The sequence below is a fragment of the Condylostylus longicornis genome, unplaced genomic scaffold (genome assembly GCF_029603195.1).
Source record: "Condylostylus longicornis isolate FDR11 unplaced genomic scaffold, ASM2960319v2 ptg000145l, whole genome shotgun sequence".
NCBI classification, from domain to species: domain Eukaryota; kingdom Metazoa; phylum Arthropoda; class Insecta; order Diptera; family Dolichopodidae; genus Condylostylus; species Condylostylus longicornis.
This window is the reverse complement of record NW_026578113.1, coordinates 940,363-953,969: the sequence shown is the minus strand read 5'-3', so window position 1 is coordinate 953,969 and position 13,607 is coordinate 940,363. Positions and strand designations below refer to the sequence as shown.

The 13,607-nt window shown below is 23.1% G+C and overlaps 1 protein-coding gene across 8 annotated transcripts in view; it reads right to left on the bottom strand.

Annotated features, from left to right (window-relative positions):
- The window catches only part of LOC129615699 (protein qui-1), a 186,074-nt gene that overhangs the window by 49,272 nt on the left and 123,195 nt on the right, over positions 1 to 13,607 (bottom strand). For all 8 annotated transcript variants that reach the window (XM_055531052.1, XM_055531053.1, XM_055531050.1 and 5 more), the window contains 3 exons: positions 10,506 to 11,763; positions 8,579 to 8,776; positions 8,312 to 8,508 (listed from right to left, as the gene is read on the bottom strand). In XM_055531052.1, the coding sequence (XP_055387027.1) occupies positions 8,312 to 8,508; positions 8,579 to 8,776; positions 10,506 to 11,763 (1,653 nt within the window). The remainder of the gene's footprint in view (positions 1 to 8,311; positions 8,509 to 8,578; positions 8,777 to 10,505; positions 11,764 to 13,607) is intronic.

The following is a 13,607-nucleotide window of genomic DNA, read 5'->3' as shown; positions in this document are numbered from 1 at the left end:
ATAACAGTGTAATAACAATAATCATAATCATAATTTTCTTATTCAGACAATATTTAAAAAAAGTTTTAACACAAGATAGGGGGTGTTCATAGTACTATTGACAACTATATCAATAGGAGATGCTATGCAACATAAAGACTAAATCTTGAGTGTTTACTTATTTTTTCGCACAAATTTTATAAATAAATTTATAAGAAAAGAAGTGAGATTATTAGTGTAACTCAGTTCGGCCGTATGTACGAAAGCTTTAACAACTTTTAAGATAGAAAGCTCATATACAAATTGATTTTCAAATGGAATGGTCTTGAGGTTCTCGTGAATATAACAGTAATTATAACATGTTTTATTGAAATAAGTGTTTTCTTATTGTTTTCTTGTTGATAAGTTGTAGATGCTTAAGACTAATATAAAATTTTCCCCATTTCTCGCACTATCTGCTCTTTTACCGCTTAATATAAAATGAATATCGCTTTAAAAAAAGCGTTATATTAATTAATGATGTAATTTTCAATTCTTAAAACTAATATCAAAATAATTTCATACACTACGCTTAATACAACCTATTACATTTGGACATTTTTAAGGTTATGTAGAATTTTTCTTAAAATTCAATAGCATCTTTAATTAATTAAAGGATATTGAATCGAATTGGGCCTTACTGTTTTACACAATATATGAATAAAATGTTCTATTACAAAAATGTTTAGAATAAATTAATTGTGTCTATAGCACCTGTGCCAAATGCAATCCTGTGTTCCTTAATAGAATTTGTGATATTATTTTAAAAATTATGTTAAACGATCTATGTATGTATATATAGATTTTAGAAAAACCATTTTCTTTCTCTCAATAATATTAAATATTTTATAGAAATTTTTTTAAAAATTTCTTAAGAATATTATAATGAACCTATAAAGATTCTAACTCATCACATTATAAAAATTTATAAAATTTTCGTTTACTTTACTTAAATTTTTTGTTAAAATCTGTTAATCTGTTAATATTGTTAAAATATAGAAATAGAAGAATAGAAAATGAAAATCATGGTTCTTTTATCAGAGATCTCATTATTTTGTGTTCGTGAATGGAATTTTCGCACGTTTTCCTTAATTTTGTTTTATAGGTGTATGTATATGTATAGTGTATGTAACTGAAATATTTATACTTCTATATACTAATGTGTTCTTCTTATTGTTATACTTTTTATAGTGTTAAATCACGTTCTTAGAATACATGGGCAATTACATATAACATTAATCTTCTCATTTTTTTTTCATGAAAAACGATTGGATTGCATATTTAAATACAAGGAAAAGTTATATCACAAATTAAAAAATTTAAAGGTGACGTAGAAATGTCACTTGTAAACTAGAAGAAGGTATACCTACGTTATTGAAATACTTTTAAAAATTTTAAAATATAATGTTCAGTATTTGGCAGAGTACAAACTGACAGAGGTAGAGTATTTTATGTATATTAAAAAAGGCTCTGGAAGTTGGTATATATTGAGAAACCTTTATTTTAATATTTCATTCCGAATTCATGCATGGCTCATTTTGATTAATTTTCAATTGATCCTAAAAGATATTAATAGTAAAATTTATGGTGAAATCAAGAATAATCGAAGTCGAATTATGGATACCGCATATACGTATAAAAAAAAAATCGTATGCGCTATCCGCATAATGCATAACAAAAACGTTATTATAAACATAATATCAGTAATGAAAGGTGACCATACAATTTTGTTAAGTTACTAACATCTTTTTAGTAATATATAAGAAAAGAAAACATGCATGCACGTCTGAATTTTAGTGTAACTGTAATAAAATTTGTGATGACACCTTTTTTCGCTGTGATATTATCTTTCACTATAAAAAGTTGCATAATTTAAGGATGTATTGTGATAAATTAAATAATTATGATTGTACAACATGCGATTATAGCTCAAATTAATATAAAACAAAGGTAAGAAGTATAGTAATAACACTTCTACACTTAAATTTTTTGACATATTGAAAGATTCAAATTCTAAATGTAATGAGCAAATATCCTATGAATTGTTATAAATTACTTCATACGAAAATTTGAACTCATCATAAAATTTTTCTCAAATTCTATTTGGTAATAATTTGATTATGACAAAACAAAATAAACGAAGTATAACCGTATAAAATATAACAGAATAATCACTATCTAGAGGATATTAAATATCATTATATTGGCGCCTTTATATTTTAAAATATTCTTTTCTCTTCCTTATAATATAAACATATATATATGTAGACATATAAATAGGTTCTATATAATGTGTGTACAAAATGTATTTTCTTGAAATTAGAATAGTGTAAAAATCAACGAAGTTTTAAGTAAATATAGACAATAAGAAAACGAAATAACTAGAACAAACAATGTGCTTGAAAGAAAAACACTCACAATAAAATCACATTTTGTATTTTACTTTGGAAATTTTTTTTTGGTGAAAACCCTCACATTTTTCCAAGATACATATATAAAGAAAAAATATATTGTATATTTATCATAAGGAAGGACATTAAGTAAATATATGGTATATATGAAAAGTGTGTGTACATAAATAAAAGCCATAAGAATGAAAATGAAAGAGCAGTGAAATATTTTTAAAGTGTTTTTGACGGGATGGTATGACAACAAAGATAAAAAACATTTTTAAAGAAAAGAAAATATAATAGCATTTTCTCTTTCTTATACTCACTCCTATACTGTTATATAAAAAAAAATAACATGGAAAATATTAGAAGAGCGGACTATGATTTCAAAAAAATTTGAAGAATTTTTTAAATGTTGAAAAAAAAAAAAATAAAAATAAAAATTGAAATTCAAATTTGTGGCGCTGAATAGTTTTTTTTAATACTTTAACACATGTTTTGAGTTTTGTCACGTTTAAGTTTAGAATCAAATGGACAATGAGTAGGAAAAAAACAGGAAAGTGCAGTAGGTTGGTAAATTTAATTTCCCTGCTTTTGGAATACCATCCTGAACATTTTGGCAGCATTATGTAAAAAGAAGCTTTTATAAAGTATTTAATTGGTTATAGCAATATGTAATTTTTAGAGCATAATTTGTACTTTTGTTTTTACTCTAAAATATTTCAATAGGGGTCTTACTATATGTAGTTCAATTTTAGTAAAACGATTTTCATATTTGAAGAAACAGAAAGGTAGTACCATACAAATTGATTGGTATTGACCTTACTATTTTTCCGAATACGAAAAATGTTTCACGAAAATTGAGTTACATATAGTAAGGCTCCTATACAATTTCTATATTTCTGGAACTCAGAACATTTTGACTAAATCATGTCTCCAATATTAAGTTGTTTTTTGAATTCGATTAATAATTTTTTCTTAAAAATTGTACTTAAATCTAAAAATCGCAGTTAAAAATTTTTAAAAATATTTATTGTATTTTGAATTTTAGTCATAGGCCATTAAATAAAAGTTTAAAACTTTAAAAATTTAATTTCTTAGATGTTTCACATTCAACTATGTCAAAAATTACTAAATTTTGTTACAAAATAATTTTAAAAGTAATTCGTTTTTCTTCTTTGAAATATGAAAAAGTTTAAAAATCAAAAAAATTATTTATTTATTTGTTATGTTTTTCCCTTTTTTTTTTTCTGATTTCATACATTTGTTTTCCATTTAAAATTTTCTTTAAGAAAAAAAAAAAATTGTTTTATACTTAATAATATTAAATTGAATTGAAATTGGATTATTAACTAATTTAAAGAAAAAGTGAAATTGCTTTTCAGTGTTAATTTTCCTTTGTTTTGTTTTTTTCTTTCAAAATTCAAAGAACATATTATATAATATGACTAAGTGCCAATTTGAATTCAATTATATCTGATTTTTCCATTAAACTTGTAAGTATGTGTAATTGCATTATAAAGAATAATTTTTAATGATTTTTAAAAATCATTTAGAATATTTTTTAATATAAAAATAAAAAAAAAATGAAGTTTTCTTATTGATAAATTAAAGGATATGTATTTGAAAATTAAGAAGAAGAAGAAATGAAAATTGTACTAAAATTTAATATAACAGTCTTTAAAATAAATTTAGTAATAAAATTTAGTACAATTTTCAGTACGAAATTCGATTCGGTAGTAGTAGGTTCTTAATTGTGTAGCGTAACAATATTGATGAAATTCAGAAATTTTATTACTATCAAATCTTGTATTAATATTATTGATTTTTTAGAAAAATTATTTAGATTCTTCCATTTCGATATTAATAACTTTACTTAGATTTCTTATGTTTTTTCAAAAATTCATTTATAATTATAAAATCAGATTCTATCTAAATGTGTTCTTTCTATTTAGATTTTCGGCATCTTGACTTATATACAAAGTTTTTTTAATAAATACTGTTATTACGTTATTTAAGCAATTTGTAAAAATAAATCAAGAAAATTTGGATATCTCAATAAAATGAGTTAAAATTCCTTTAAATTTAGGAAAGTGTTTAAATTAAATTGCCACTTTTATTTAAATTTTGTATACAGAATAACGTAGAATTTTGTTTTTTAAAATTGCTTTTGCAAAGATAATTAAATTCCACGAAAATTATATTACAAAAATTTAAAATTTTCTGAGCTATTCAACTTTGTTGCATTTTTTTGCATTAAAATGGCAGAAAGATTTTAAATATTTGGGTAATAGAACAATTTGGTTTTGATAAAATTTTGTAGCAAAATTGTCGTCCTATTAAATAAAATTTTAGAAACCATTTACAACACAAGTAAAGGTTTGAAAACCGTAAATTTTTCTTACAGAACATGTGCTCTTTTTTAGCATAAATATTTCCCGATAAACTCTCTACTTGTTTTAACTTTTATTCAAACTGATCTCTTTCTAAAAAATCAATTGCTATAGCTTTGAATTTTCAAAATTTTAATAAAATTTCTATTTTAAAAAATTATTATTTTTTGAAGAAGTTTCTTCTCGAATGATAAGTTCCGATAATAAGAAAAATAACTCCGGAAAGTATGCAATTTGTGTAATTACAAAATAAAGTACAGTGGCATTTTATGTACTAATTATCACTAATATATTTGAACAATCACTTGAAAATAATTATTGACGATTGGTCACCACACATTTTTTCATATTTGACCATTTTGAATAAAAAACTCATCCACTATTTCACACTTAACTTATTTTCAATTTTGAATTTATAAAAAAAAATTTGATCCCTAAAAAAATGAATATTCATATAAAAGATCCTGAAAAATGGAATTTTACCGTTATTTTTTTCATTTCATATAAATGAAAAAAAAAAACTAAATTTTTCGGTTATTATCACAGAAATTAAAAAATTATTTCATCTTTTACAATTTTAACAATTGAATTTTTTTTGGAAAGCAGAAATTAAATAAAATTGGGAGAAAGTGAGTGAAAAGCGCAAAATGAAGCGACAAAAAAAAATTTTTTTTTTTTTTTTTGTAGGAAAACAAAATGAAATTTTTTTCCTCCCGGAATTTAGTTATATAATATAAATATATACTTTATGATAAATTGTACAAATAAGTTTAAAGACAACAATATTATGATTGTTGCTTAACAACTATAGGATCAAATAAAAATTGTTTTCAACTGTTAGGTTTACATCCAAATATAAAAATTTACTTAAAAAATTATTTCGTGCTAAAGAAGTGTTATATTTATAAATTTTTGAATAAGATGTTGATAAATTTTGAGAAACTGAATTAGATTAGTCGCAAGTCCATTTTTCAACCAATATTATACATATGATTGTTACATCACAATTTAGGAGTGTATGTTTGTTCAGAACAATTGTAGGTTTCGGTTACTGTAAAAATAAATTTACAAGTAACATGCGAATATATCAGATTACATATGGGAACACTTGACTTTATTACTATAGCTATTCATCTCCTTTTTTCTATTCAAACTGCTATGCCCGTTTTTTTAATTTTGCTTTTATTTTTGAAATATTTAAAGTACTGTGTTAGTAAACAAAATATGGTCCCAATTGAGAAACACTGGCTGTCAACAACTATCACAGTGTTAAACCTTGTAAAGACAATTTAAAAGAAGAAACAAAAAAAATTTGTTAATAATATATTATATTAAAATATTCTTTATACTGCAATTGCTACACGGCGATGCAATTGCCGAACCTGAATTCAAATTCCAAAAACATTCTTTGTTAGAACTAGTTCTATAAAAACGACAATTATACATTTGCAACAACAAATTTATATACTGACACGTAATTCAGCTTTGGTATGTCACAACGACAATGCGGCAACACCATATACGAAACAATTTTTTCATTTTTCAATGTGATTTTTCAATGACATTTGAACTGTTATCTTTAAATTTCACGCTTTTTATCACAGTTTTTAAAGGATGTATAAAATTATTTTATATAAAGAATTTGAAAATTGAGCAAAACTAAAGAATGGAAAAGCAATTCCAGAAATATTCTTTGATGTCTGAAAAAAATATATTAAAAAATTTGTTTTAGGAACTTTTTAACTTTTTGTATATATACTTTCAAAAGTTTAATTTCCAAAAAAGATTTTGACGATTATTTTTTTTTTTTGCATTTTTCTTTTTCATATTTCATTCAGAACACTTTATAAATGGTTACAAAAATACTGCAGGTTTACAGTTTTTGTATTACCAAGATAACCAAGAAAAAAAAAATGAAATGCGTATAAAAGAATGGTACAGGGATTTCAAAGTTTTTCTTTTATTTTTTCTAATTTTTAAAAAGTAAATAAAAAAAAAATATTTTCTAAAGAACTTTTTTTTTTCTTTTTTCCATTTTTGAATCAAGGTAAAGAATCAAGAAGAAGACTATGTAAATTTCAGTTTTATTGAAATAACATTGTATGTGTATGTTTGTGTGGTATGTAAGCAAAAACTTAGATTTTTATGCATAAATATTTTTAATTTAAAATTTTTAATCTTAAAAATTTCCATTTTCCTTAAAGAAAATACAATCATAATAATTTTTGTTTTATTTTGGAATTATGAAAAGTTATCAGCACAATTAAAATATCTGAATTTTAATCTTTCGGTATTTAAAAAGTTTTTTTTTTGTCTTTCGTTTTTTATTCTATATAATTGAGATTGTTATATAGAAATTAAAAGAAATTAAAAGAACAAACGGGAAAATCGATTTAAGAAAATTTTAAGTGTTTTATATTTTAATTTGTTAATCTTAGTGTAATAATAATAATATGTAGGTGTTGCTTTCAAAAATATTCTTATTTCAAATTAAATTGAGGATTTTTATCCTCATTATATTTTAATAATTGTTATTGAAAATATATTTTTTTAAATTTTTTGCATTTAGTTTTTATCCACGCAATATTTATTTAGTTTGTTTAGATTTAGGGAATTTTTGAGATTATTTATCAATTATTTAATGAAAAATTGGATTTGTTATAAAATGATGAGACTTTTGATAAGAGGCGCATGATGTTTTTGCTTGTTCGACAGAATATTTTGCAGAATTATACAATATTCATCATAAAAATTGCGTCTAGAGGCTTTTATAGCTTATAATAGGAAAAGTGCATACTTATAGGGGTTTATACCGTATTGCATAAACATTATAATAATAATGGGATAATGTATATAAATAAATGTTTGGTAAGGTAATTCAAAATTTATATTTTATACTATTGGAAAAGAAATAAGAAAATTTATGAAAATGATTTGTCGAAATGTGACATTCTCTAAAGGAAAATGAAAAAAAAATTGTTCAATCGGAATTAAAATTTCAAACTTCTTTAACACCACAAATAGGTACTAAGGGGAAAATGAAGTCCGAAACTAAAAAACAAAAAAAAACCGGATTGGAAGTAACGGTGAATTTTAATCGCCATCTTAAGACTTGAGAAGATGGCAGTTTGTGCAATTTTATGATTGGATAAACAAGTTATTATTTTTGTATATTTGTTGTATTTTAAAAATCGTTCATGAAGAATTTACAAAATTGAAGCTCACTACTTTTCAAATGAGAAGGGGTAGAGAGCAGAAGCGTGGGACATAGTCGAATATTTTCTTCTGAAGCAATATTTCAGGAATATCATCAATAATGTACAAAATTTCAGTTTTTTTTACGTAAATCGCTGTAAATCTCAAGTTTTAACAAACTGGTGTCAACAATATTGAATTTTTCATTTTTCGAAATAGATTTTGATTATAACTTTTGTGTAAGTTTTATAATGTTCAAAATTTTTTGTGAATATTTAAAATTATTAGTTTACTTTTATTTTTTGTAAAACTTACGGCAGCTAAAAGAAAATCAAAATTACAAACAGCAATCTGTTTAAATTTTAATGTATCATCTGAACGCATCAAATGATGCCATGATTCTTCAACATGTCGTATACTATAAGATATCTCAAATCCAGGTGGGTTATAAAAACTTGATGTTGTGTCTTCTTGTGGTTTCGGTGATTCTTCTTTTGGTTTCTGTTGGCTTACTATAAAATTGTAATAAAATATGTATTTTAAGTTTTAATTTAATATGATTTAATATTGGAAAATCCATACCGGTACTATCAGTTTTTTCACTTGTAATTTCATCACTTTCATCTTGTTCTTGACTAAAAAATATATTTGCAATTTCTGTATGTATTGCTCTTTCAATTGTTCTATCTAAATATCTTGATTTTGCTAAATCTTTACAATATCCATGACGCCATTCAATTAATACTTTACCAGACATTATTTTTTCTCTTATTAATAGTCCTGTAATGGAAAAAAAATTAATTATTAATAATTTTGTTTTAAGTAATATTATGAAAATTAAATGAGAATCGTGTATAGAGTTATAGAATACTTGAAATTTGTGTCTAATTTCGAATTGATTTAGATTTATGATATTTTGAAATTCAATTCTTTTAATTTAATAATATCGCTAGAATATTCGTTTTAAAAACTGTTAGTCTTGTTAAAACAAATTGTTCTTATAAATAAAGCAAGAGGCAATTTTCGGCTTTGATTATATTCTTCGATTTTAATTTTATGTTTGGGTGCTTCAGTAGTTTTGTTTCATCTTTAAAAATTTTGGTATAGATTGAATTTTTATATTTTATTTTTAGATTTTAAAAATTTCTGAATCACACAATTTTTTTTTAGAATTTCTGAGGGGTTTTATCAGAATGTATCCTACATATTAATTCACTTGTTGCTTTTTTAATATTTCCTTTGTGCATTATAGAAAAAATAAATTTATATTTTTTAAACTTGGTGATGGAAATTAAATTTTGTAAAAAAATATATATTTTTCATAATATGAAACGAATATTAAAGGTCTCTGAACGGAATTCCTTGATGTTTTTTAGGGAAAAAATTGTTCGAGTGGGAAGGCGGGGAATTCGAATGTCTAGAGGGTGTTTTGGAGGGCATCAGATTTTGATCAGGTTTTAAAAGATATTTTAAGTTAAAAAATGAAAATTTTTCAAAAAACATTAATTAACTTATAAAAAATCATTATTACGTATACCGTACCACTTAAAATGATTTCAACAACACCTCTAGCCATGCCCGTCCCCCCACTCTCTTCTTTACACAAATGTTTGTTTTTTCTAAAAAACCCCAACGAACACTCTGTAAAATCGAATTGTATTTGTGAATTTCATTATAATTGTACGTACTATTCGAATACATGTTTTTTGTTCACTTTTACTCTAAAACAGCTATATTTAGATTTATATTTAGATGTTAATTTTCTTTTTAAGATTTAGTATTAATCTACTAGCATAATAATTCAATATTTACAAGAAATGCAGAAAGTCACATCAAACCACTTCATAGTATTTCCGTTAGATTTGAATTTTATTTTAATTTGTGTGAATTTTCGATATTTTGTGCGTATACCTTAAAAGTCTGGAATTTGTTAAGTCTGCTTGAGATTCGCATATTGAGATAATTTTTTTTTAAATTAAATATTCCTTAAACATAAAACTAATATTAATTTCTCTTTCATATCAAATAAACATTTAAAATCATTTCCCCAAATATATTTAAGTTTAGAAAATGATTTAAATTTATTTCAACCACTTTATATTACTAAAAAGAAGGGCTCAATGCGAATTTTTAACATGATTTTGTAATTTTTATTTTTTATTTTATGCTTTTACTTTTCTGTTTTTTTTTTTTAAATTTTAAAAGAATTTTGAAAAAGATGTGACTTGAATTCAAAATAAGTTCAAAATAATTTTGAAACAAAAATAATAATAATTTGACCTTGAAATTGAACGCAAATGGAAAATGAAAAGGCCAATAAAGAAAAATAATCAAAAAGAAAAAAACAAATATAAAAACGAAAAAAAAGAAAAACACTTTGAAAACTTTTAACAATACCAACATCAAAAAAGAAAACAAGCAGAAAAAAAAATTAAAAATAGAATAAGGATCATACGAAAAGGATCATAAAAGGAAAAAAAAAAATAAATAATGAGAAGGGAAAACTTACTTAACATTTCGTTACGTATTTTCCGAAATGATGAAAAGTTAAAATTTCCTTGTTGGGTTTCAATCAAAGCATCTGGACTATCTGTTGGCATTAATAATTCAAGTAATTCCGTTTCCGATAAACCATATTCAGAGCACGTAATCAATGCTGATAATCTACCAAAACTTTTTTTACCATATTTCTTTTCAAGATGATTAAATAAATTTTCAATTTTTATTTTAAATTCACGTGATGTCCTTGAATTATTTATTACATTATTACTAATTGTATTAGTGCTATTTAAATTATTACTATCATTATTAATTAGTTGTGTTGTACCAACACTACCAATACTACCGCTACCAATACTACTATTTCTACTATTACAATTATTTCTATTTATTCCATTTGAATTATTATCATTATCATTATTACTTAAACTATCATTATTATCATCATCATCATCACCATCATTATCATTTATATTAATATTATCATATATTTTATTTATTGATGTTGATGATGATGTTGATGATATTGTTGATGATATTTTCATTATTATATTATTATCATCTTTTTCATCTTCATTTTTTTCTTTTTCTTCATATCCTTTCATTCCTTTTACAATTGTTTGATTTTGTTCCATTGCTAAATCATATAAACTTTCTATACTTTTAAAACGATCTTTTTGTATTGGTGAAAATTTTAATTGTTCAATTGGTATTGTTGTGCTACATATTAAATATACATTCCATGGTAAACTAATTGGTAACCATGATAATGCTGCTACAATATCACAATCTAATGGATTTAATTTATGTAAATCATCGATAAATAAAAAAAGGCATTCATTATTTAAATCTTCGCAACGTTTTAACAAATTTTGAAACCAATTATTAATATATAATGGATCAAAAGATGCATCCTTTGGTAAATAACCTTCTGGTATATTAAATATTATTGAAATTTGTTGGCATATAACACGTAATAATTCTAAATTATATGCTGAACGTGGTGTTGCTGAACCAAAACGTATAACACGATGTACTTTACTATATGGTAACCATTTTGAACATTGTAAATATATTTCACTTATTAATGTTGATTTACCCATACCATGTGTACCATATATAAAATATGGTGAATGACGTGAACCATTTTTATAATTTTGTTGTATTACTGTACGTAAACGTTCTGGTACTTTTGATGATATTAAACTATTTGAATTAAGATGTTCTTGTACAAATCTTATATGTGTTGAATGCTCATGAAATATTTCCTATAATTGATTAGAAATTATATGTAAAGTTTTCGTATTCCAAATAAATTGATCAAGAATTTTCAAATTAAATTTTCCATTAGTTGAATTCAAAATATGAAATTAGATAAAAAAGAAGGAAATTAATTTTTTTGATGAATAAAATATTTAAATAAATTATATAAAAATTATTAATTAATTCAAATGAAAAATATTTATTGCATGTTCTAATACTGATCAACATAAATTATTTGAGAATTTTCATGCCCCGTACCATAATTTCAACAACTTAGACTTCATTGAATTCAAGTAATTTGAAGTGGTAGAATTCAAGAAAATTGTAAAAAATTCAAAACTAAATTTTCATTAAGCTACTCCAATTAATTATAACAATTATAAAAAAATTATGTAATTTTCAAACAGTTCCGTAATTAGGCAGTTCTCTAGACCGATTTTCTACTGAGATAGTTCTGTATAGAATTGTATGTACCCGCATATATTTATATTAAAATATCATATTTCCAGAAGACTTACTAGAATGCATTTTTAAAAATAATGGGAAAATATTTCAAATTTTTACAATCGCATCAGGATAATTTTAAATAATATACGAATTAATTTAATTAAATAGAAAAATATAATAATTCACATATTAAATATTATGAATAATTTTTCATAAAGAAAAAATTGATAAAAATTTTCCATTTTCTCAAATTTATTAAAAATTTCCAATATATAAAAAATTTTTTACATTGAATATAATCATTTAAATTCTTATTAATTTACGAAATATGAAATCAGCAGAAATGTAAAAAAATATTAATATTTAATAAAAAACCAAAAAAAAAAAACAAAAAATAAAGTTATAATTAAAATTTTCACTTAAATAAATAAAGAAATTGAATTATTTTCCAGCCAAATGGCAATCAATCGAAATGAAGAACGTGAAAAATCCTTTATCAAATTTTCCAATTTAATATTTTAAGACTTTCATATTAAAAGAATCGGTTTTTCTTTTTTACGTTCTCATTTTGTTTTTACCATTTTTCCGAATTATTTGAATTGAGATGAAAATTCTTTTATTTTTATACGTTCAGGCATTTTTTTATTTAATGTGAAAGATTTTGGTTTTGGATTTTTTTTTTTTGATATATTGGAAGAATTTAAAAAATTTTTCAGAGTTGTTGAATTAAAAAGGATAGCGGTTTTTGTTTTTTTTTTCTTGAATTTTTATATAGGGTTTTTTTTATTGGCGCGTACTTAAGAATGGCAATCAATTTGAATTTTTTCATTATTAAATAAAAATTGTTGCTATTAATAAAGAATTATCATTTTAAAAAATAAAAGTGTTCAAGTATATTTTTGGTTCTAAGAAATTAATAATTATGTTTTAAATCACGACATCTGGCGATCCTTGTGGTATGAAGTATATTTCCAATTTTATTGGAATTGGGTAAGTATAAAGCATTGTATCTCAAATATACCAATGAAATATGTAGTTTATTACCAATATATATTCAATTTGAAGGACATGCATACAAAAATTTCTGAAATTATAAATATTTCTGAATAAATGCGTAATTTCTTTAAAATTTTATGAATTCTATTGAGCATAAAGGTAATTTGAATGACGGTTCCAATAATGTCAAAGAAATAAACTATTCAATATTTTAGTTATTTTGTGTATTTTATTAAAGAAATGATTGACATTTACATCGATTTTCCATTGTGTCCTAATAAACATAATATGTGGAATTTTCATGTATGGTTACAAAATATCCTTTAAATTGTTTATAATTTCAATGAAAAAAATTTAATTTAAAAGTTTTTGTATTTAAAACACAAAAGATTATTATATAAAATGT